Raw genomic sequence first — 25,997 nt, 5'->3', positions numbered from 1 at the left:
GATGGTATTAATAAAAATACAAAAAAGAAAAGACGCTTCTATGCTCCCTATGCATTGCCTTTGTACACTGCCTATTGACACCTATGTCCTATCAGACTTGAACCTAGTCGTTTTTTGGCACTTACTTGCATTGTTGTTGCCTGACTAGATCCTTGCTTGTGTTATATTTAACTCTCAGATAAAAGCATCTGCTAAATGAAATTGTAACATTGTAACATAATAATGTTAATAAGCATTTTACAAAGACATATTCAATTCAGTTCAATTCAAAACTTTATTGCAGACTCAGAGTCCATAACAGACAAAGACAAATAGGCAAAAGACAAACCCCAGACAATACACAGAGTATAACGTATTAACTAACACTTATTATAGTCTTATTAACATAATAATAATCATTACATTTATATAGTGCTCTTAATGAACATTTTATAAGGACATAAGGGCCTTATTACTGATTAACTAATGCTTATTATAGTCTTATTAACATAATAATCTTAAGTATTTTACAAGGACTTAAAATGGCCTTATTACCTATTAACTGACGCTTAATATAGTCTTATTAACATAATAATGTTAATAAAAACTTCATAAGGACTTATAAGGGACTTATTACCTATTAACTAATGCTTATTATAGTCTTTTAAACACATAATACATTTAATGAGCATTTTATAAGGACATATAAGGGTCTTATTACCTATTAACTAACACTTATTACGTGCACTTAATGTAAAGCGTTACTTTATGTATTAAGTGCCGTCGACCTCAGCAGCCTAGTCAGGCATTCTGTTAATGAACAGCTATCCATCTCGGATATTAGATGTAAGCAGCACCTGTAGGGCAGCCGGGCAGAGTGGGAAGTGCTGTCAGAAGACGGAGGTGGGGCCGCTTCTCCATGATAAAAAAAAAACAGGATTTAAATGCTCAGTCGGAGTGTACACTTTTAGTCTTTTTTCATCTAACGCGGGAGCAGCATCACTCATATCAAGGGAAACTGCTTGACATTTTTTGGCTCATATTCCATAAACGACAACACAGCCAAAGTCATGTGTGGTAAGGGTGCCTTTTATTAACATGTAAAAAGTAGCCCATGTGGACTGCGTTGGATGGTTACGGATAGCCGGATTAGCGCAGAAATTACCTCTACGAGCGTTTATAATGGCCACTGTTTTTAAAGCCAGCGTTCACATGTTCTGTATCCAGGGCGTTTATTGCATTTTAGTGTCCGTTTTAGTGACCGGGAACTTAAGTCGTCGTGAAAAAAATAAAGTCGCTTTAAAGTATGGGGCACCAGTGAATAGGACCCTTTCTGTAGCTATTCAACAACATTTTGTCGTGATTTTGTAATATGAAATGCTCGATATATTACTTATAGCGTGTTTTTTTGGGGGGGCGGGGGGCGGGTTGCACAATGAACTGCTCTTCTGTCTGCGCCTCCGTTGTGATTCCTGGCTGCTACGTGTCAGCGATCGCTCCTGGCTGTTAACAGCAGCGCAGACATACGGAAACGTACCGACCACGCACCGAGTGAGCAGACACACGAGAGAACTTGTCAAGAGATGCAACCCCTGACAACTATTCGGCTATAGAGCCTCATCCAACGTCCGTCGTGTGCGACTTTATCTACGTATCTCGGCGCAGACTTTACGCCACTGCGAACGGATGACTGGGTCGAGACAAGACGGCCAGTGAGATGTGCACGTTTTGTCCCCCCCCCCCCCCCCCAAAAAAAAAATTCTCGACGAAAAAGTTTTAACATCAGAAAAATGAAATAAAATCCCCTGCGGCCACACGGCACTTCCTCTCATCTGCCTGCCAGAGCCTCGGCAGTCTGTGTGGACGTTTTACCCGCAGTCTGCCCTAAACTACCTGGCTGCGCGAACACTGCGCGCAATGTGCGTCTGTCAATGGCCACCTGTGTTGGCATGGGAGCGGAGCGACTTGGAACGTTCCAGTATGTGCGTGTGTGTGTGTGTGTGTGTGTGTGTGTGTGTGTGTGTGTGTGTGTGTGTGTGTGTGTGTGTGTGTGTGTGTGTGTGTGTGTGTGTGTGTGTGTGTTGGGGAGGAGGGGGGGGGTTCCAGTACACTATGCTGTAATGGAAATGTAATAAAATGTAATAAAAAGACGTGTTTGCTTTGCTTACACGTGCTATTAAACGTAACAGGATGATGAGCCCGTCGTGTTTTCGCCCAGCTTCAGCCTTAGTAAATTGTTTGTTTGTTTGTTTGTTTTTCCATAATAAACGATTTCCAGGCGTGAATCTGTCGTGCATCACTCAGAAATCCCCAGATGGAAACTTTTTCGCATCGAACTTAAGCATTGGGTCACTTTCGTGATCGATGTCCCAAGTATTACCTAGCTCACACGCTGATTTGCAAAGCTAAAGGAGAGGGGCTTGTCACTGACGACTGGTTTTGGGGAACTGCTTAGATGCCCTGCGTTTGCGCCACTGAAATAAAGTCCTCGACTCTCCTCACAAGCAGAATAGCCGACGGTAATCTGTGCATCTGCAGGGTGGACATTGTACTTTGCTTTTGGCAACTGTTAAGTTGCTCCTACAGGGAGAAAGCATCTCAGGTGAGTCATGTTTTCTCTCTTTCTCTCTCTCTCTCTCTCTCTGAAAGGGATCTTTGCTTACCTGAATTACCAAGTGCCTCGCACCAGAAAGGAGATATTTGAAACTTTAGTGAAGGGACTACTGCGGCTGGAGTACAGAGGGTACGATTCAGCAGGTAAGGCACTCAGCCTCACCAGGGTCCTGCTGCACACGTACTCCATACACAGAGTCGTGCTCTCTCACACACACACACACACACACACACACACACACACACACACACACACACACACACACACACACACACACACACACACACACATACACCCGAAACCCAAAATACTGATCAGACATGCAAACACACATACACATAATCTGTCCCCAGACACACAAGGAGAGAACAGGATTCACGAGTAAATACAACGAAAATACTGTATCAGAGACACTGATTTGGAATAATGAAAATCGGACACTATATGATATCAGCTTCCGATCAGACTCAGAATAAAGTATTCTGATTCTGATCACATCAGCACGTCATCTTGTTTAAAGCAATTACTGCCAATGACTAAAATATATCAGATATTGTATTGTTTTCAATATTCTGTTGTAACTTTGTATTCAATTGTCAGTATATTAAGGTTACCAGGCCTTGTTATACACAGACACATACACACACACACACACACACACACACACACACACACACACACACACACACACATATATATATATATATATGTATAAAACTGTTAAAAGAAACACTGAACGGTAGGGAAAGTGCTCAACAAATAAGGAGCAAAACAGCTGAAGATTGACAGCTGATGATTGGTGATGGCATGAAACAGGCTTGTACTGTCTCATAAAGAATTTACTTGACTCACTGGATTATATATATATATATATATATATATATGTATGTGTGTGTATATATATAATCCAGTGAGTCAATCACATTGGCAGCTGATGAATGCGCGATGCATGAAACAAGCTTGTACTGCTATGTATTAAAAAATATTTCCTACATCTATACACACACACACACACACACACACACACACACACACACGCACACGCACACACACACACACATATATATATATATATATATATATATATATATATATCAGGAGCTACCAAAATAATGTGTCAGCTTGTATTTTGTATATATCCTTTGTTTCACAATGATGTAGATCACTTGCATGTGTGAGATAAAGAGGTGAGGCTTCTGGAAGGACAGGATAAACTCCAGTATTTCCTTCACAATGGGGCATGATGCCAAGATGGCATACTTGTTAAGGCCAAAGACCAGAATGGCATTTCACAGTCTCCAAGGAAAATTGTGATTAGTATCACCTTTATACATGACAGAATAGACCTGAATATGGAATTATTAATGAAGTACGAGTTTGTGGTGTAAGTCAGTACTTAGAGTATTGTGGGGGGGGGGGTTTAATCCACATTTACATGGCAACTACTGAGCCCCCAGTAAAGTATTGGACCTGTTTATAATTAATGACTCGTCCTTCAAATTCTGGTATGTTATAGAGGAAATTGAGACATCTAGTTCCTCTACATAGCAAGCATTTATATTTTGTTCTAAATGAGGATCCATAAGTATCTATCAATTATTTGAGCCTCTGTGGCATATTCTGAATCAAGCATACCTAAGCACATGCAAACAAGCACGCACGCACACACACACACACACACACACACACCCACTCTTCAATATTTGTTCATCCTGTTCAGCAAGATGAAGCCACAAAACTGAGAGCTCCTTTCATAGCCAGTAAAACCCCATGTCCTACACACACACAAACACACACACACAAACTGAGCCTACTCCTCTCTTTCTCTCTGAATAACTTTCTGCTACCAACTGTATTTCTCAGTGGTGATAAAGCTTAACTTTCTAGTTGACTGGCTAATTTCTGGGATGGTACCTTGTGCACCCAGTTAGATTCGTGATTTGCAGAAATGACCGATCCCTACAGAGAGGTGCGTCAGACCGGAAACACAACTCCATGAAAAAAAGCTTTTTTTTCTTTTTTTCTTTTTTTATTCTTTCTTTCCTCTTGTCTGTTTTGAGGTATTGCTGTGGATGGCCCGAAGAAGATGACAGATATCCACAGCAACAGCATCTGTCTGATCAAGAAGAGGGGAAAGGTCAAGGCACTGGATGAGGAGCTCTACAGTAGGTTTAAAAAGCTTTGCTTCAAAAGTCTGAGGCAATTTGTTTTTTGTTTTTTTGGGCAGGGTGCATTGCTAATAACTCAAATAACACTCAGTAAAAGTGGTTAGTGGTGTGTGTGGTGGTTTGTGAGGGTGTATCCCTGACCGGAGCGCTTGGATTTCATCCCCCATATAACATCACCATGTTTTGGGGTGTTGCTTTATCTGGGCTGCCATACACTTCCAACCAGAGGACCAAAACGAATAAGGTGGCCTCCCAGCAAGGATAACAGTCCCGTAATCGTAAAGGTCTAATGAAATTAAAAATGCGTTTTCATTCTTTCCCACCCCCCACCCCCTTTTTCTCCCCAACTGTATGTGTCCAATTACCCCACTCTTCTGAGCTGTCCCAGTCACTGCTCCACCCCCTCTGCTGATCTGGGGAGGGCTGCAGACTACCACATGCCTCCTCCAATACATGTGGAGTCTCCAGCTGCTTCTTTTCACCTGACAGTGAGGAGTTTCGCCAGGGGGACATAGCGCTTGGGAGGATCACGCTATCCCCCTCAGTCCCTCCTCCCCCGAACAGGCACCCCGACCGACCAGAGGAGGCGTTAGCGCAGCGACCAGAAACATACCCACATCCGGCTTCCCACCCGCAGACATGGCCAATTGTGTCTGTAGGGATCCCGACCAAGCCGGAAGCAACACAGGGATTTGAACTGGCGATGCCCATGTTGGTAGGGAATGTAACAGACCGCTACGCTACCTGGACGCCCCGCATTTTCATTCTTGTTACTTTTTTATCTGCACTTAATTTGCGTCTATTTAATACTATGTTCTTCTAAATAATCCCTTAAAGGGTAACAGCTAAATGGAAATACCTTACAGATAATTGTTTCATGTGTATATATAGACCGACCTCTAAATATACTAGCTAAACAGAGTCGGTTTTAGTGATTTTAGAGAGCGTTTATCCGTCACTATGCTTCGTTAACATCTTTTCTTGGTCCCAATGAGTCCACTTCTATTAATCAAGCTAACCACTGGACATGGTGGCCCAGTGGTTAGCACTGTCGTCTCACAGCAAGAAGGTCCTGGATTCAAACCCCGGGATTGTCCAACCTTGGTGGTCATCCCAGGTTGTCCTCTGTGTGAAGTTTGCATGTTCTCCCCGTGTCCCGCGGTAGGATTTCTTTGGGTGCTCCGGTTTCCCCCACCATCAAAAGAAACATGCATGTTTGGGTTAATACTCCTGTCTGTGCCCCTGACCAAGGCAATGGGAAAAGAACTGGAGTTGGTACCCGGACGCTGCATGAAGGCAGCAGCCCACTGCTCCTAGCTACACAGATCACAGCTAGGATAGGTTAATATGCAGTAACTGAATTTCCCCAAGGGGATTAAAAAAGGAAACTTAATCTTAAAACTTAAAATATGTGAAAATCTCTTGGTCTTTCTCTGAATACATTGTATTCTACCCTTTGACCGGCATTCCTAAATCAGCTTCTCATGTCTTCCCACACCTTTACTTCCCTATTTTTTTTAGTTGTTTTTTTTACATTCCCTGCAGTTTGCTCATGTCATTGACTAAGTATTGGTTCATTGTGCTTTATAACCAGAGAAAGACTCACTGGATCTGGACGAGGAGCTCGGCACACATTTTGGCATTGCTCATACACGCTGGGCCACACACGGAGAGCCAAATGCTGTCAACAGCCACCCCCATCGCTCCGACAAAAACAACGGTAATGTGCAAATTCATTTGTGCATTTACACACATGTATGAGCATACTTGCATGCACATGCACACAACCATAAATGTGTAAATTGACGATTCAATGACAACTATGGGAAAGGCAGCACAACACACAGCAAGCTGTTTCTTCTGTGAGATCTGTGATGCCAGCTTTTGCCGAAAGGCATAGCCTCAGCTATGGTGTGACCTAGACCACATCTTGCCTTGATTTTTTTTTAGCCCATAGTCCTTGGCACTTTCACATGAAATAAAGAAAAACACATCTCTTTGGTATTTCTGGATCATATTTGTAGTGCAGGTGGATTGAGGCCGGGTCAGTAATCCTGCTTGGCTTTACCACAGGGCATATAATCTCCTAATTTTAAACTTGATGATACAAATATTACTGAAAATCATGCTTGCAAACAAGTTTGTTTGTTTTATCATTATATTATGGTGTCTGTGAATGTTCTCATTCATCCAGGTCATGGTTATCCAAAGGAGTTGAATCAAGTGCAAGTGGACTTGGTATATATCCATGAAGACGTTTCGCCTCTCATCCAAGAGGCTTCCTCAGTTCGTGCCTTTCTGCCTAGACCAAGCTAGTTTGACTGGCTGGTGATGAGACTCAGAATTTATCCTCTTTGGGGTCGTTATCAGAGCTATAGATGTCCATGGCTCTTTGTGCCCCGATGTTTACCAACGCCCGTCGCTAACAGAGCCATAGATATGAGTGGCTCTTTTGTGTGCCGATGTTTGGCCGTGCCCGTCGTTATCAGAGCTATTGATATGTGTGGCTCTCCTGTGCTCCAATGTCCAACCACGCAATTTGCATTTATTTAGCAGCAACGGTCGTTGGGGGTGTTAGTTTCGACTTCATTGTTCAGTGGTCATGAGAGTGGTTGGAGCCGTTAGTGGCTGACTGTTCTTGGAGGCTAGGCTTCTTGAGTCTCCTGGGTAGAGATGAAAGGACGGCATTGTAAGTGGGAGATAGGTGGTGTCGCAGACCTCCTCCTCTGTTGAGGGATGGTTTTTCCAGTTTCACATAGATGGCTTCCTTCACCCCTCTTTCAAACCATCTATCTCCTCTGTACAAAATGTGTACGTTGCTGTCCTCGAAGGAGTGTGTCTTCTCCTTTAGGTGTAGATAGACTGCTGAGTCTTGTCCTGAGGAGTTTGGCCTTCTGTGTTTGGCCATCCGTTTGTGTAGTGGTTGTTTGGTTTCCCCTATGTATCGGCCAGTGCAATCCTCATTGCATTGTACAGCATACACCAGATTGCTTTTTCGGGTGTGTGGTACACGGTCTTTGGGATGAACCAGCTTGGTCTAGTCGGAAAGGTACAAACTGAGGAAGCCTCTTGGATGAGAGGTGAAACGTCTTCACGGATATATACCAAGTCCAGTCGCACTTGATTCAACTCCTTTGGATATATTATGGTGGTCACAACCTTGTCAAAAGTTAAAGGTACAATCCTTAATTCAAATGTAAACAAAAGAGTCACCCCATTATCCATGGCCGCATTAAGCGGCAAGGGGGCCCTGCGGCAAAAATCCGTAGTTATATGGGGACATAAATTTTCTAGTGTGACACCCATCATTTGTTGATCAATACATTCAAATACAAAACCCAACTTCAAGACCAGATATGATAAGCACAGGGCCCATCTACACGACAGGGCCTCAAGACTAGATAATAATGCAGGGCCTCACTATCATTTCAGTTGACATTATGCTTAAAATGTTGAATTTGCATTTTAATCACATTACTGCAAAACTTGCTATACAACATTGAGCAGGCACGTTGTCATTGTTGTGCAGTGCTTGGAATGCTGGTAGAGTATATCTGGCACAGCAAGCGTTCATACAGAAATGAGCATCATCAAGAAAAAATAGACAGTGATACTATTTCTACTCCCCTCCAGTGGGTATTTGACCATTGGCCTCTCCATATCTTATCTACTTCCTCTTTCAGAGTTTGTTGTCATCCACAATGGCATCATCACCAACTACAAAGAGTTGAAAAAGTACCTGGTAAGACATTCTATATCCCACCCTTCCTTTTGTAAGTGCAACTTTTGAATTTCAAGTGATTTTTCAATGGGGGTGAGGTTCTTAAGTCGACTCAGTTGTCGCTCACACCCTTAAGGAAGGTGAGTGTCCTTTCTCTCTAATGAAAAAGAGCTTGGCATGTGTGCACTGCAGGAATGCGCCATTGTCCGTTTAGTTTCTTTCATAAGTTGTAACCTCCCAATAATTAATTGGCGGTTTTGCAACATGGCAGCTGACAGTGTTTGATTTCAGTGTAAAGAGAGAGCTTTGCCAATTTTGCTGCATTCATGCAAGCTATAAAGAGATCTTGAAGAATGTAATCAGGCTTATCGTACCAGTTTTCTTTATTTAACTAGACTTGTAACATGAGTTAGTTTAGTCTATCCTAACTAGATAGATGTCTTATGGCAGACACACAAAACAACATGATATCCTAGTATGTGTGAGGTCACCATGTGTAACAGGTTGACCCACATAGACAGGGTGAGCCACCATCATGTTTAACCACATTGTTCTGAACAAAAATTTATGACAAATACTTTCATTTGCTATGGAACCAATAGCTTTAGCAATCTGTGATCGCTTAAAATCTGTGTTTCCCTTAGATTTTTTTTTGTTTGTTTGGTTTTTTTTTGGTTTTTTGTTTTGTTTTTTGTGGTTTTGGGGGCATCAAGGTAGCGTAGTGGTCTATTCCGTTGCCTGCCAACACGGGGATCTCTGGTTCAAATCCCTGTGTTACCTCCAGCTTGGTCGGGCATCCCTACAGACACAATTGGCCGTGTCTGCGGATGGGAAGCCGGATGTGGGCTGTGTCCTGGTTGCTGCACTAGCGCCTCCTCTGGTTGGTCGGGGCGCGTGTTAAGGCGGGATAGTGTGATCCTCCCACGTGCTACGTCCCCCTGGTGAAACTCCTCACTCTCTGGGCAAAAGAAGCGGCTGGTGACTCTACATGTATCGGAGGAGGCATGTGGTGGTCTGCAACCCTCCCCGGATCGGCAGAGGGGGTGGAGTAACGACCAGGATGACTCAGAAGAGTGGGGTAATTGGCCAAGTACAACTGAGAAAAGGGAGAAAAAATAGAAGATTTTTTTTTGTGGTAGGGTGGTGGGCTCCCCAAATCTACAGGTATGGCGTTAGGTGTCACTGGCATTAAATTCCAATGAATGTATTTCAAAGAGGGCTATGTCACTGTCCGGTTGTACTCAGTTAGAAGCAACACTCATATTAAGGAAAAAATGAATGCCTATTACAAGTGAAACTGTCGGGAATCCAGTCGTGCATGCTATTTTGACCATTCATCCTCAGTGTTTATATGATGTATACCCCCCCCCCCCGCAGAAATCCAAAGGCTATGAGTTTGAGTCGGAAACAGACACGGAGGTGATCCCTAAATTGATCAAATATGTGCACGACAACCGAGAGAACGACAGCGTCTCCTTTTCTACTCTGGTTGAGAGGGTCATTCAGCAGCTGGTGAGTAGACAGCACTCATAACAGCAGTGACGGCAGTGTCTGTTCCAGTGCTGTGGAAATACACCAACCCCCAGTGCAGGTGGGGGTGAGATACCCATTTTCTGCAACATTCGGAATAGGGATATTTTCAGAAAGGGAATCAAATCCAAAATAATTTTCAACCTCGGAAAGTGAGATACACCATCGTGTGTGTGATGGTGATCTTTGTGTCTGAGCTTTTGACTCGGACACATTTTTACCTTGGGTGTCCAGAGTCATAAGGAAATCTTTGTATATCATGCCTTAGAATAAATAAGAAGAGACAGGTCACTGAGTCTGATTTGCCCTTCAGCCCATAACACGTACACTCACACACACACACACACACACACACACACACACACACACACACACACACACACACACACACACACACACACACACACACACACACACACACACACACACACACACACACACACACAACCATTGGCACATCTTGTAGTATGACATTACTTCACTTTCCTGTCCATTTAAAAAAACTTAACATCAGTGCAATAACAGTCCCCATAGCAACTGCCCCAATAACATCACCAGTGACATCATTATTTGTTGAACCGCCCTGTACTGCTGTGATGGAGCAAGGCTCTCCCATTTGTGAGCGTCATGCTCCAGAGACTCAGTTTGAGTTAGCATGTGCTCTCTTCCTCCTGAGAAGAAAGGGGCATAAGCAAAGCAGCCTCCCCGGGTTTGGACTAATAGGAACCAGATAGTTAGACCCCCTAACTGCCTCAAAACTACTGCTCCCTCCCCTCGCCTTGCTCTCCCTCACTCTCCTGCTGCTTCTAACCAACCACCCAGGTCAGCGGTGCACTCAGGGCTTTCCAAAGAGAGCTGATGTTATACAATAGGGGTCTTATTTCTCTTTACGAAGCCCCCCCTCCACCAGCACCCATACACCACCCCTACCCAACCATTCCCCTACCCCCCACCCAACCCATGACCACCAGCGCCACAAGGACAGTTCACAGAAGAAGTGTTTGTATCCAAGAAAAGCATGGAAATGTTCGACATTTCTGTTTAAGGTCAGACTCTGACCACAGAAGAATGGTCAGATTTAGATTTTATCTTCAATTTCCTATTGTTTCACTTCCTTTTCTGCAGTAATCTGCTGCCAGCTGCTGTTTGGTTTATATTCAGCCTTTCAACATGTTAATGTAAACTCTTATTTTCTGCTTCTTTCTGCCTCAGGAGGGAGCCTTCGCCCTGGTGTTTAAAAGTCGTCATTTCCCTGGAGAGGCAGTGGCCACCAGGTTAGTTAGTACACACACACATACACACACACACACACACACACACATACACACACACACTCATGTGCACACACACACACAGGCGAACAATTCACTCTTGACGTTTCACCTCACATCCTGGTCCAGTGACCAATGCAATGATCCAGTCCGTCTGGAGATGAGTCATCTCTGCTGTTATCAATGTAAAGGAATACCCAGTGTGATTTCAGGGGCTCAGATTCACACTACGTGGGTTTATCAGAGCCAGCATCCATTACATGTGTCAGCTATTACATCTCTGAGCTTTAACATTCTGTGCTGACTAAGAGCAGGAGTGTGGTTTGTGTGTTTTTCTTTGCTGGTTTTACAACAAACAGAAAGTTGGTTGCGTGTGTGTGTGTGTGTGTTTTCCCAGCAGACCTCTTGTGGGTCAGACTGCTTCAGACCAAGACACAGTGGGGGAGCAGAGGGGATTTTGAGTCTTGGTCCCCCCTCTCTCTCCTTCTGAGTGTCTTCTGGGTCGGCCTCTGGGCTTCTGGCCTTGCGCCTGTCTCTCTGTGATTCATTAACGGAGGGACGAGAGAGTTTCCTGTTTCAGCTTAGGGCAAATAATCATGGCCAACAACACTCTGAGTTTAATCATCTTTCATCATTTTATTTCACTTTATACCCTTCCTGGGTCAGTGACTTGTCAGGGTCAGTGAGAGGGAGATTGTTGAAGAGAGGGGGGGAGAAAGGCAAATAGACGAGAAGAGGATAAGTGGGCTGCAGCTTGTGGTTTGTGATAACAGAATTCCTGGCAGTGCCAACTGAATGGTGGGCAGGTTTACCGGGTACTTGGCACACCTGCTGTTTAACACTGCAAGCTTTTGCTTTGTAGTTGCTTTTTTCCCCCCTAGGATCCATCCATAGTGTGACTAGCTCCAGTTTGTTCTTGAGCATTTTCTGACAACCCTGAGTACTAGCTACACAGTGCATTGTACTGTGTACTAGATTTAGCTTGGCATGACAGTGACAGAATGGTGGTTTATGGTTAATGCTTTGCATTGTTAGGTTTGTCTCCCAGGGTGGAGGGATGGAGGGATGGCTGTAATTATCCAGTGATGCCGACCTCCTCTCCTTCTCTCTCTCTCTTTCTCCCTCTCCCCCTCCGTTTTTTGTCAAGTGATTAACCCTGCAGCTGGACTCTCAGTCTGTTGTTCTCTTGTTCGCCTGTCTTCTCTTATTCTCTTGTTACTTCATTTTCTATTCCCCTCTACTTCTCTCTATCCTACTCTCCTTCCTCCCTCTCTGCTCCACTCTCCTCCCCGTCTCTCCCTCCCTGAGGGTAAATATTGCATTGGATAATAACCACATGTTTCTGTTTGCAAGCCCCCACACCCTTTAAACCAACCAGCAGTTCTGCGTCACTATGGCTTAGCCCCAGGGAAAGTCTAGTGAAGGAGAACTGGGAAGAGACGAAAGGAAGAGACATGAGAGGCCTTTTTTGACGTAATGGCTCCATTTGTTGGCATCTTAATAGTAACTACTCCTGACTGTTTATTTGAATCATAATAGAAACTGCTATATGGGGTTGGTCCTCGCCTCGCCTCGCACCACCCCACCCACCCTCTTTTCTCCTCTTGCTCAGCCACACCTGTTTGCACCTGCACCCAGCAACCAATCACAGAGGCCCACATGGAACTGATAGTGGAGGGAAAAGCTGGAAACTGTTTGAATGAGGTCCACAGGCAGGTAGACTGGCACAGGATCCGTTTTCCCTACTTAGTGGTTGACATTAGGAAGTCAAGAATGAAAGGGAAAATCCTGTTCCAGCAGCACACGCAAGGGGCAAATTCAAGCTTCGTACAATGAGGAACTGATGAAGTTAGAATGTCAGAGAAGCAGATGACACAGAGGAGAAAATCTGAATACGTGGAGGGAACTAAGGCCGAGATGTCAGGAAGTAAATGATATAGTAGTTAGAGTGAAGCTGAAACGGGAGAGGTATTTTCTCTCATTGCTGAGCTTATTTCCCATATAAAACAACAATCAGCAGTCAAACATTTACATGGTACCCATACCCCTGTGTGTGTGTGTGTGTGTGTGTGTGTGTGTGTGTGTGTGTGTGTGTGTGTGTTTGCATGTTTGTGTGTATTTGCTAAAATGGATCATTCTCCATCTTCCATGTTACTCAGTATACCTCTTTCCGTTCATCCACCTTTTCCTTTCTCCATCTCTCTTGCAGGAGAGGAAGTCCATTGCTCATTGGGGTGCGAAGCAAGTATGAGCTGCCCACAGAACACATCCGAATCCAGTACAACAGTGGTGAGCTCTGTTCCCCTTGCACCAAAATCTTTCCGTTCTTTTCTCTTTCTCTTTTCTCTCTCTTGGCACCAGCATAAGCAGCATAGTTATAGAGACAAATACACACCCACTCACACTGCCACATTAAACTGTGTCTCAATACAGTTTTGATGAACACTCTCTTACAGCAGAATCAAGTACCGTCTTGTATGGAGATCATAAGCAGTTAGCGCCTTGCTGATGTTGGAAGTTTCTTCTAATATTTGGACTTTATTTTTAAATTTCACTTTAAGATGTGATAATGATGGATCAGTCAAGGATCATTAGTGAACTAATTGTGCAGTTGTATAGAATAGAATAGAATAGAATAGAATAGAATAGAATAGAATAGAATAGGGCGTCTGGGTAGCATAGTGGGCTATTCCGTTGCCTACCAAAATGGGGATCGCCGGTTCCCTGTGTTATCTCTGTCTTGCTCGGGCATCCCTACAGACACAATTGGCTGTGTCTGCGGGTGGGAAGCCAGATGTGGGTATGTGCCCTGGTTGCTGTACTAGTGCCTCCTCTGGTCGGTCAGGTGCCTGCTTGGGGGGAGGAGGAACTGAGGGGAATAGCATGATCCTCCCACGCACTACGTCCCCCTGGTGAAACTCCTCACTGTCAGGTGAAAAGAAGCAGCTGGCGACTCCACATGTATCGGAAGAGGCATGGGTAGTCTGCAGCCCTCCCCGGATCGGCAGAGGGGGTGGAGCAGCGACCGGGACAGCTCAGAAGAGTGGAGTAATTGACCAAGTACAATGGGGGAGAAAAAGGGTGAAAAAAATCCAAAAAAGAAAAAGAAAAAAAAGAATAGCGTAGCATAATTTTAAGCATATTTTCAACCCAAATCAACTGACTAATCCACTGACTGACATATTCAGGCCTGTGGCTGTTACCTGTGGCTAACATTACCTCATTTTCATGGCTAACCGATCATATTTATGTGTCTCTCCGAGTTTTGCATGGGTAATTCTAACATCTGCAAAACCACAGTCATAGTTTATGTATTCCGTGATAAAATGTGTATCATCTGTCTGTGATGTGTGTCTGTCTGTCTGTCTGTAGCTCCGAACCACTCAGTCCTGAGGGACTTCCCAAATACCCCAAAGGGGGAAGAGGCCACTGGGGCATCAATGCCCAGAGGTGGGCCTCCCCTGTAGCGTAACCCATCAGATCTATGGTGGATAGTTGGTGGATGGAAGATGCCTCTGAATTTGTGGTTTTCTCTTGTTTTTTTTTAAACATCTAAGCTTGTAGTTTCTGTAACTGCCATTTATGGCTCTGAACCAGAAAATCACAAGACTTGATTCAAGTACTCCAAATCTCTGCTGGTTGAGTTGCCAAATAGGAAACAGCATAGCATGTGTACACAATATGTGTGTCTGCTTCACGATATGCAGTGCTGTTTCACCAAACCCAGTTATGAAGAAAATTAGTCATTTGGTACACACAGATTTCAGTGGTTCACCCCACAAATTCAAAGGCCTCGTAAGCTAAACCTTATGACTTTTGACGTCTGTCCTACTAATCAGAGGATGAACAGTCGAACCTGTTCTCCTCACTTACTGATTATATGAGATCATGATCTAACTGAATTAAAATGCCATAATTCTCTAACCAGTAAGCTTTTCTCACATTTGACCAGTTCACCTCTAATGTGTGTTACAACACTGCTGCGTTTCAATTAGCACCACAAGGCATTGCACACTAGCTCTGTCTCTGCAATTTCCTAGAAGTACATTTCTCTTGCATTGTTTTCGGGGAGTTCTGGTGTGTAGTTTGGGAGGCCAGTTGATGTCAGGCTTATGGAAATTTATTCAGATCCCTCCTGCAAAGAATGTGCCTCACTGCCAAAGTCCACAGCATTGGTCTTTGGCAAGACAGAAGTTCTTTGGTAATTTTTCGAAGGCGGTCATCACAAGGAATCACATCTGCTTGGATGATGGTGGCTAATGTTTGGTTAGTAACACAGCCCTGTTATTGCTCCTCTCTCTCTCAGCGAGAAAAAACTGTCCAGTGAACAGAAAGTATTTAGCCAGTATTGTCACACTTCTTATCTGTTCACCCAAGATTTATGGTTTTCCTTTGCTTGAAGTGGGACCACTCAAAGTCCAAGGCCTAACTTGAAAAAGGAATCTAGGGAAGACATAGGAGGGTGGTGTGGGGTTGAAAGAGGAACAAGACTGTCGTAGCAATGTAACGGCTGAAAAAAAATCCCCTCTGTACTTGTTGCTGGTAGAAAATGGATTCCACCTTATACTGATTATTTTAAATAAAAACTTAAGTTGTACTGTATTTGAGAATAACATGTGTGCCTAAAATAACATTTTCAAGAGTGCCAAACTTTAAAAAAAAAACATTGAAGAGGTAGGAAACCTGTTTTCCATTTTTTTGAGCTGAAAACATGTCTGTATGGGCCTAGGATGGTACAACTGATTTCTAAAATTATAAATTCAACAAAAGACAAGGTGCATCACGGGTGGCACGGTGGCGCAGTGGTTAGCGCGGTCGCCTCACAGCAAGAAGGTCCTGTGTTCAAACCCCGGGGTTGTCCAACCTTGGGGGTCATCCCGGGTCATCCTCTGTGTGGAGTTTGCATGTTCTCCCCATGTCTGCGTGGATTTCCTCTGGGTGCTCCGGTTTCCTCCCACAGTCCAAAGACATACAGGTCAGGTGAATCGGCTGTACTAAATTGTCCCTAGGAGTGAATGTGTGTGTGTGTGTGTGTGTGTGTGTGTGTGTGTGTGTGTGTGTGTGTGTGTGTGTGTGTGTGTGTGTGTGTGTGTGTGTGTGTGTGTGTGTGTGTGTGCGGGCCGGCCCTGTGATGGACTGGCAGCCTGTCCAGGGTGTCTTGCTTCCTGCCACCCAATGACTGCAGGGATAGGCTCCAGGCATCCCGCGACCCAAATTCGGATAAGCAGCTTGGATAATGGATGGATGGATGGATGGGTGGACAAGGTGCATCACATGGTCACTTTGAGGAAGAAAATACATGCTTCTTCATACATCCGGGGGAAAACACACATGACGATTGAGCCCCTGTGAATTCCCTGCTTAATATGAGGGTATTGAATATCTTGGGACCCATGTAATGTAGGCGACATGCCGGGGTCGGGGGGCTAGTGTGTTACACCAATAAAAAATGAGCCAAGTAGAAAGGTGACACATGAATGGTAGCCAGCTAAACTCTCTAGGTAGACTGTGAGAAGTTGGGGTGTGGTGTTTTACTACAATATTGCCACCTTCACCTCCCCTCCATCACCATCACTGTCCTCTACATCTACACATCTTTTTATTCTTTGTCAAATCCTAAGTAAGTGGAGACTGGCTAAAAACTTGTGCTTGCTTACCCCTGTGCACATCACTCATTCAACAAAGAAGTGTCAGACAACAAACATCTCACCTCACAGCGACGACTTATTTGCATATGGACAGTCTCATCATGCCTTACAGCAACAGCCTTCACCAGTACAAATCTTGGTGTATAGGGATATACTGGCGCCACAGGTGTATCACTATAGACCACTGTTTGTGTTGTTTTTATTGATGTTCTGCCTTTTCACCATTTGATACTGGTTAAATTGAACTCAGAGAAATGTGCTGTCACACAGCCTACTCAACAATACAAGTGCACGATTCTCAATGGCTGACAGTCCAATGGATACAGCCGAGTGCAGTATACCATTGTTAGTATTGTGAGCCCATACGTAAGTTCTCTGGCACGGTATGTCAAAATCCTCTACAAGAAATCAAAAAATCACCACTGGCAATATGTTGAGCTTCAACTTCCTGATTATTAATGATACCATCTTCAATGAAATAGCATGAATCCGTTTGGAAATTGGGTGCATGGACGATCTTCAAAGGGCACCAATCACAACCACACACTTGATTTATTCCACTTCTCTCCCATGCAATCTGGACATTTGTTCCTGGTTTATCTTTGCTTTTTATTGTGCCGTAATCTTGCCTATCGCTTGAAAGCTCCACCGAAAAGGCTCCCAGGTGTCACCACAAAACATCAGTTTCAAAACATTCCTTAGCAGCTTGTTTACTCCGTCTGGAAGCAGAGGTGAAGAATTCATGTGAAGGGCACATCTTGATTGTTTTAACGGAGCATCATTGGCAACCAGTCTATGTCCTCTAACCATTGAACTCTGACCTCTGACCCTGTAGCGCTCTTCAAGGAAGGAGTGCATGAGAAGAACAGCCATAACCGCTCTGACAACTCCAACAGCCTCAACTCTGTGGGGGATGAAACGGCTGTGGAGTATTACTTCGCCTCCGATGCCAGGTTAGAGGCCAGCTGTGTGTGTGCTGCCTTTCCTTTTTGTTTGCACGTGTGTGTGTGTGTGTGTGTGTGTGTGTGTGTGTGTGTGTGTCTAAGTATAACCAGTGAGCATCAGATCAGTGGATTGCCTCAGTAGTTCCATATCACAGCTATACATCTCTCTCTGTCTCTCTCCCTCTTTCTTTTCTAATCTATCTATCTATCTATCTATCTATCTATCTATCTATCTATCTATCTATCTATCTATCTATCTATCTATCTATCTATCTATCTATCTATCTATCTATCTATCTATCTATCTATCTATCTATCTATCTATCTATCTATCTATCTATCTATCTCTCTCTCTCTCTCTCTCTCTCTCTCTCTCTCTCTCTCTCTCTCTCTCTCTCTCTCTCTCTCTCTCTCTCTCTCTCTCTCTCTCTCTCTCTCTCTCTCTCTCTCTCTCTCTCTCTCTCTCTCTATCTATCTATCTATCTATCTATCTATCTATCTATCTATCTATCTATCTATCTATCTATCTATCTATCTATCTATCTATCTATCTATCACCAGTGCCATCATTGAGCACACCAACAAGGTTCTGTACCTGGAGGATGATGACGTTGCTGTGGTGAGGGAGGGGAAGCTCTCCATACATAGGATGAACCGCCAGGCTGGAGAAGACCCACTCAGGGCCATCCAGACTCTACAGATGGAGCTGCAGCAGATCATGAAAGGTCAGACAAGTGTCAAAGAGCAAATGTCATTCACTGAAAGATAGGTCCTCAACAGATTGGTCACGCATTTCGTGCTTCATGCTTGTTTGGACACAATTGTTTTCGCTTAAATAAATGTACTGTTTATAAATGTTGTATTCTAAACAACATCATTTGCAAACCTCCCCGTTTTGAGATGGTATGAAAAAAAACATTATTAAAAATTGTTGGTGAGTTGACATTTATATGTCTGTACTCTTCCTTTCACAATGATAGTGATGCTTTGGTTCTGGTCGAAAGACTTGCACTTGATTGCCCCCTGCAGGCTAAAATCGTCATAACATGAGCTCGATTTACCAACGGGTTGTATTCTTAATCTGAACAGCTAACAGACCCTTGTTCGCTCTGTGCCATTTTCCACTTTAGTTAGAGAGTATGGGATCTAAATTTTCACAGATTTGCATAGAGAATCTGACAAAATATCGCTGTCTCTCTCCCTCCTCCTGCAGGTAACTTTAAGGCCTTCATGCAGAAAGAGATCTTTGAACAGCCAGAGTCAGTGGTCAACACTATGAGAGGCCGGATCTGTTTTGACACCAACACAGGTACCTATTATCTCACATCCTGGTCTCCTTTTAAGTTTTCAGGATGTGGAAGGCTCTCTGCCACGACTCTGATCATGTGAGTCAATATTAGCAAATGGACCTGGACACACACAAGTGTGTCATTCAGTATCATTTTTTAGGAGGAGCATTATGTGCAAACAAAAGTGTTTTTTAAAGTGTCTCCTTGGAATTTTGAAAGACAGGCCGAGAAGTGCAAGGGACTAAAGCTGTTATTTGCATACAGGTATCAGTAAATTCCCATAGTAAAATGACTTCTTTCTCTCCTGGCTTACACTATACTTTTCTGTTTTAGCTGTAGCATCAAAAAAAATTTAAACAGATTGCAAGTCTCAGCTGTTTGAACTTCTTGATGTACACTTACAGGTTTACAGGCCAGAGTCATACTGCCTGGAAAATGTAGACTTTAGTTGCAGCATATGTTCAAATACAGCTCTCCTTGAGCAAACATATTTAAAATGAGTTCAACTACTTTGCCAGGCTTTTAACGCTAGTCTGAAACATGCAGCACAGTCATGGGGTTATTCTGTTATTGTATTAGACAGGATTGACTGGTAAAAGGAGGTAAAAATGGGGTGTCTGGGTGGCGTAGCGGTCTATTCCGTTGCCTACCAACATGGGGATCGCTGGTTCAAATCCCTGTGTTACCTCCGGTTTGGTCGGGCGTCCCTACAGACACAAGTGGCCGTGTCTGCGGGTGGAAAGTCAGATGTGGGTGTGTGTCCTGGTCGCTGCACTAGCACCTCCTCTAGTCGGTTGGGGCGCCTGTTTGGGGGGGGGGACTGGGAAGAATAGCGTGATCCTCCTATGCGCTGCGTTCCCCTGGCGAAACTCCTCACTGTCAGGTGAAAAGAAGCGGCTGGCAACTCCACGCATGTATCGGAGGAGGCATGTGGTAGTCTGCAGCCCTCCCCGGATCAGCAGAGGGGGTGGAGCAATGACCGCGAAGGCTCAGGAGAGTGGGGTAATTGGCCGGATACCACTGGGGAGAAAAGGGGGGGGGGGTTGACTGGTAAAAAGAGGTAAAAATAACTATAATAATCTAATGCCACTCTCTTTCCTTTATACCCTCAGTGATTCTCGGGGGTCTTAAGGACCACCTGAAAGAGATCAAACGTTGCCGACGCCTGATCATGATTGGCTGTGGCACCAGCTTCCATGCCACTGTGGCTGTAAGTAAACCAATCATGATGAGCACAGCTGTGACAGTTTGTGGCTACAGTCGCAATGATGGTTATGTAAAACAAAATGGTGACGCTTTATCAATTTTGATAGGAGTGATTATGAACACAGTTATGATCAGGAATGGACAAAGACAAGGATCTGAAAGAATATGCTGTTGATATTAATGATGATGATGATAATGAAGGTTGAGCCAACACTTCCTGCTCCTCTCACCTCACTTTTCAGACCAGACAAATTCTAGAGGAGCTGACAGAACTGCCAGTCATGGTGGAGCTGGCCAGTGACTTCCTCGACCGCAACACGCCTGTGTTCAGGGACGATGTTTGCTTCTTCATCAGCCAGTCAGGTAAGAACACAGAATAAATGAGTGTCCAGGTAGCATAACAGTCTATTCCATTGCCTACCAACATGGGGATCTCCGGTTCGAATCCCCGTGTTACCTCCGACTTGGTCGGGCGTCCCTACAGACACAATTGGCCATGTCTGCGGGTGGGAAGCTGGATGTGGGTATGGGTCCTGGTCGCTGCACTAGCAACTCCTCTGGTGGGAAGGGGTGTCTTTTCAGGGGGGAGGAGGGAACTGGGGGGAATAGCATGATCCTCCCACGCTACGTCCTCCCGGTGAAACTCCTCACTGTCAGGTGAAAAGAAGCAGCTGGCGACTCCACATGTATCAGAGGAGGCATGTGGTAGTCTGCAGCCCTCCCCGGATCGGCAGAGGGGGTGGAGCAGCAACCGGACAGGTCAGAAGAGTGGGGTAATTGGCCAAGTACAATTTGCAGAAAAAGGGGGGGGGACACCGAATAAACACCATTCCAATGCACTGAATCGGTGCTCACAATGTTATAAACTCTGATAACATTTGTTCAATGGTAACCTTGGATTTGTGTGTTCATTGAGCTCTGAAAAATGCCAGGGCAAACTGAAATATCTGTTAATGCCCTAGTATAATATTTCTGAAAATGCAACTTGAAAATTTGAAGGGAAAATTAGAAGAGAGTAGTTTCGGCTGAAGCGCATGCATCCTTGGTATGGCAGCAGTGTTTTTGGCGACAGGTTGTCCACAGGGATGTGTTCCACAAATAGTGAGAAAAGATTCCGTCACACCTGTGTCATTCTCCCAGCTTTGGTGTATTGTACCGATCATGTCCTGTGCTGTGCTTTTATATTTTTCTCTTAACAAAATAGTTTCCCTGATTTAGTTCTGCACTCCCAAAGCTCATCTGTTGGCCACCTCTCCCTCCAGGTGAGACAGCAGACACCTTAATGGCGTTGCGCTACTGCAAAGAGCGAGGTGCTTTGACAGTGGGAATAACCAACTCAGTGGGCAGCTCCATTTCCAAAGAGACCGACTGTGGAGTCCATATCAATGCTGGGCCTGAGATAGGAGTGGCTAGCACAAAGGTATATTATTCATCCAAATAAACATGGCACCCAGAAAACACTAAAATACTTAAATACAAATACAACACAGATATAAATAATCATACAAGATATAATATGACAAATAAACAAAGGCTCTTTTAGTACTCGACATAAGAAGTCAAACAGCAGTCACGATATTTTTGTATATGTAACGATCATGGCTGACTAGACTCACTAGCCCTTGGCTTATGGGTCAGACCCTTCAGTTGACTGGTTAGCGCAGTCGCCCATGGTCTGGGCTGCCCCTGAATTCGCTACATTGGTGTCAGAAGTACGCCCAGAGGTGTGAGGGAGCTGATATGCTGAAGTGTGGGACGCACTACCCGAAGGAGGGGGGTAGTGTAATGACCACAAATGATTAGACTTGCTAGCCCTTGGCTAACGGGTCAGACCCTTTAGTTGACTGGTTAGCGCAGTCTGCCCATGGTCTGGGCTACCCGAGTTCAGTTCCCGGCTGTGTCAGATTCCCGGCTGCCCCTTAATTTGTTACATATACATTTAGAAGATACACATAAAGGGTGTATTTCATTGATAACGTGCTGCTGTGATATTGCTTTTATTGTAGCAACATTGCATTAATATCAACAGCTCTACCTTTTCACCTATGGGTTAAGCAATCGTGTGTGTGTGTGTGTGTGTGTGTGTGTGTGTGTGTGTGTGTGTGTGTGTGTGTGTGTGTGTGTGTGTGTGTGTGCAATTCAGGCCTATACTAGTCAGTTTGTGGCTCTCATCATGTTTGGCCTGATGATGAGTGAGGACAGGATCTCCCTCCAGAAAAGAAGGCTAGAGATCATCAATGGTCTCAAGATGCTCCCTGGTGAGACCTCCAACTAACAACAGCTCAATAAAGCATAAACACTCTCCACTTCGGCCTTAATTAAAATCAGTGTTCGAATCTATATTTTACATTTTGGTTACACTTTATTTTAGGGGGTGGGAGGGGTCGGAATTACCTAGTAATTTCCTAGTAATAAGGTGTAATTATCACATAATTTCTTAGAAATAAGGTTGAAATTACCTTGTAATTTGGGTTAGGGTTAGGCTTAGGGTTAGCTGTAAAATTACTTGTAAAAATTACCACCTTATTACTAGGAAACTAAGAGGTAATTTCAAACTTATTTCTAAGAAATTACGTGATAATTACCACCTTATTACTAGGAAATTGCTAGGTAATTCCCGACCCCCTCTCCACATTTCCAAGACTGAGAATTTAATTTATAAAATAAAATGGATAGACAAATAACAAAACAAACCAAAAATCTTCGTTAATTTCCCTCCTTCTTACATGACTTGTACTTCTTTCCTTCCTTCCTTCCAATCTTTCCCATTTCAGAGATGATAAAGAAGGTTTTGTCTTTGGATGAGAAAATCAAGGACATAGCAGATGAGCTGTATGAGCAAAGGTCTCTATTGGTCATGGGCCGAGGTTTCAATTATGCCACTTGCTTAGAGGGCGCGCTGGTGAGTTAAAAAAAACAGATTTGAACTTACCAGTATGGTTTTTTTGCAGCCAGGATATTGAATTGACAAAATCAAATTATTGACATCCCCCTATGCAGAAAATAAAGGAGATCACGTACATGCACTCGGAAGGTATCCTGGCTGGAGAGCTGAAACATGGCCCTCTGGCCCTCATCGACAAACATATGCCAGTCATCATGATCATCATGAGAGATGCCTGCTACGCTAAGTGCCAAAACGCTCTACATCAGGTCACAGCCCGATCGGTAGGTCCTGTAGCATGTCCACCAACAGTCATACAGAGAAACACAAACACACTCCCTTGCACACGCATGCACACACACACACACACACACACACACACACATGCAAATAATGAATGAAAATTAATTGATTGACTGACGAATGTAAATGTTTTCTTCCTCTCCCCCTATCAGGGGCGGCCCATCATCCTGTGTTGTCAAGATGACCCAGAAGTGACTAAGAATGCCTACAAGACAATTGAGCTGCCCCAGATTGTGGATTGCTTGCAGGGCATCCTCAGTGTCATTCCCTTGCAGCTCATGTCATTCCACCTGGCTGTACTTCGAGGATATGATGTATGTAATCAACACACGTAATGATGTCACTGCATCTGTCTCTGTTAATTGATCTTCTTTAAATGCATGTTTAGCGACTGCATTTAATGAAAAGTCACTTTAACATGCCAACATTTAAGAAGATGATACAAAATTCCCAAATTCATACCTACGCCTGTCAGAAAAGCCCAGAATCAATTCTCTTCATTCCTCTTGTTAACACTCTTTGAAAGGTAGATTACTCTGCCTGCACTCAGGATGAGACATTTTAACCGAGAACTCGTTAACGACTTAGAAAACAGCGCTGAGGTTTTTTATTCTGTGATTACACGTCAGCAAATTAGTCAGTTTATCTGTAGTATGTCGCCAATTTTATTTTATTAAATGCACTTTGATTCCTGTGAGTCACAGCAATTGAGATGATAAAATCTATCCGAGTATTTACAGCCATGTTACTAATCACATGATGAATAGAATAGTATCTTCAAATGATTACACACGTCATTATTTACAGAAGGTCAGCTCTTAGTTTATAGATTTTGATAAATGCAGGCTGGCTTTTCTCCTTTCTGTAATGGGATGTTTGTGCAGTGTTATTTATTCATCCATTGATATGTTCATTAGTCAACACAGATTATCTGCTTCCGCACTGGTTTCTCTATTTCCAGGTCGACTGTCCTCGAAACCTGGCCAAGTCTGTGACTGTGGAATGATCACAGGATACAAGCACAGAACAGGAGACAAGAGAAGTTCTATAGATTTAAAGTGCAATCGTGTGTGTGTGTGTGTGTCTGAGTTTATGTGTGTGAGCATAATGTCTGTGTCTCTGCCTGCCTGGCATGTGTGTGAGTCAGTGCATGAAACAAACAGAGTGAGAGTAAAAGAGTTAGAGGGAATGTGAGACAAAAAAGGGGGATATATGGTATGATGTCATTTTTATAGCAGAGAAATGTGAAGCCCAACCGATACACTGTTGAGGAGGTGCCAGTGTCCTTGAAGTATTACAGAACGCTCTGTGAAGCAACATTACAACCACACAGAAAGCAATATACTGTGCCTTTTACCAATGTTAAGTTGAGCCAAAATATATGCAAAAGGCTTAGTAATAAATAGACTGATATGGTATATTGAAGTGTTTACAGTTGTGCAATATAGGGACCAAATGCGCAATATGAAAGTACACAATGTACACAGCATGAGGCGATTCATTCTCTTCCTGTTTGTTATGTGCTACATGGACACTTTTCTTTCTTTCCTTTTGCATCATGGGAAATGTAGGATTTGTTTAACTAGACTTGTATCTCATCTCATCTTCACATGTTGCTGCAACCACACATGCCTTCAATGTGCATGATGCTCTATTGACTCACAACCTAGTTAAACTGAGGGGATGCCGGGGTTTCTATTTACTAATGACATGGCACTTTGTTTATATTCTTACTGATTGTTAATTCTGTCCCATTATATCATGTTTCTTTTATGTATTCCTGTTCTTATCTGTCTTCTTGCCTTGTGTCTCCACTAAATGTTACAAATCTATTCAATATATTTAGCCAGTCATCCACAGAAGTTTAGGGGTCCAAAGTCAGTTCGTGTTGGGGAATGATTTTTAACGCAGACATCGATGATATGACTTTTCTATGCCTTCAGATTCTCTACATCCGTTTAAATCCAGGTGTCAAGGGGTGATGCACTGCCGCACAGTAGACTGAAAGGTTTTTAAAGAGCAGTGCTCAGACAGTGAGGAAACCATGCCCCGTGACTTTTATCAGAAATGTTTGCTTTGTCAGCTTTTTGTAAAGGGTTTATCACAATGAAAATGTTCTATATTTAACTGGTTATTATTTTATCGGAGTAACAGAAAGTGGGTTTGATTGCTGTCAATATGATTGTATTTTGTACTGTTTATTTTATAGCGAACAGACTCTATCAATCAATAAATATATATATAAAGCATATGTTGGATGATGTGTTGTTGCATTTCCCCTCTCCTTTGCCCTCTCTGCCATTTTCCCTTCCTGCTTGTTTGAAAGTATACTTACAATATTACCATGACCGGGTCACGTCGTATACAGAGGTGAAATGTGGCTTCTGCTTGAAAATGATCATTTTCATAACCTGAACAATGAAGATCTCCGTATATAAAC

The 25,997-nt window shown here is 43.6% G+C and overlaps 1 protein-coding gene across 2 annotated transcripts; it reads left to right on the top strand.

Annotated features, from left to right (window-relative positions):
• Positions 1-894: 894 nt before the first annotated feature.
• On the top strand, positions 895-25,802 carry gfpt2 (glutamine-fructose-6-phosphate transaminase 2). Of its 2 annotated transcripts, XM_056285156.1 has the most exons (20): positions 895-1,056; positions 2,629-2,736; positions 4,654-4,758; positions 6,356-6,481; positions 8,445-8,503; positions 9,860-9,994; positions 11,225-11,286; positions 13,493-13,572; positions 14,656-14,733; positions 17,767-17,884; positions 18,437-18,600; positions 19,089-19,184; positions 20,277-20,374; positions 20,613-20,733; positions 21,633-21,790; positions 22,514-22,628; positions 23,145-23,272; positions 23,371-23,538; positions 23,710-23,871; positions 24,519-25,802. In XM_056285156.1, exons 1-20 carry the CDS (start codon positions 1,050-1,052, stop codon positions 24,561-24,563), a joined length of 2,133 nt encoding a protein of 710 aa, XP_056141131.1. In that variant the 5' UTR covers positions 895-1,049; the 3' UTR covers positions 24,564-25,802. The 2 variants fall into 2 exon arrangements, with proteins under 2 accessions (XP_056141131.1, XP_056141201.1); XM_056285226.1 differs by lacking the exon at positions 14,656-14,733 and having other exon boundaries at positions 896-1,056.
• The last annotated feature ends 195 nt before the right edge of the window (positions 25,803-25,997 follow it).

Source organism: Lampris incognitus, chromosome 1, assembly GCF_029633865.1.
Source record: "Lampris incognitus isolate fLamInc1 chromosome 1, fLamInc1.hap2, whole genome shotgun sequence".
Lineage (NCBI taxonomy): Eukaryota > Metazoa > Chordata > Actinopteri > Lampriformes > Lampridae > Lampris > Lampris incognitus.
Note: the sequence above shows the minus strand (reverse complement) of the source record. Positions and strands in the feature narration are given on the sequence as shown.

Excerpts from the sequence above, each read along its gene's own strand:
- gfpt2 (XM_056285156.1), top strand. Across the intron at positions 6,482-8,444 it reads TCGCTCCGACAAAAACAACG|AGTTTGTTGTCATCCACAAT; the intron begins GTAATGTGCAAA and ends TTCCTCTTTCAG. Across the intron at positions 18,601-19,088 it reads GCTGCAGCAGATCATGAAAG|GTAACTTTAAGGCCTTCATG; the intron begins GTCAGACAAGTG and ends CTCCTCCTGCAG.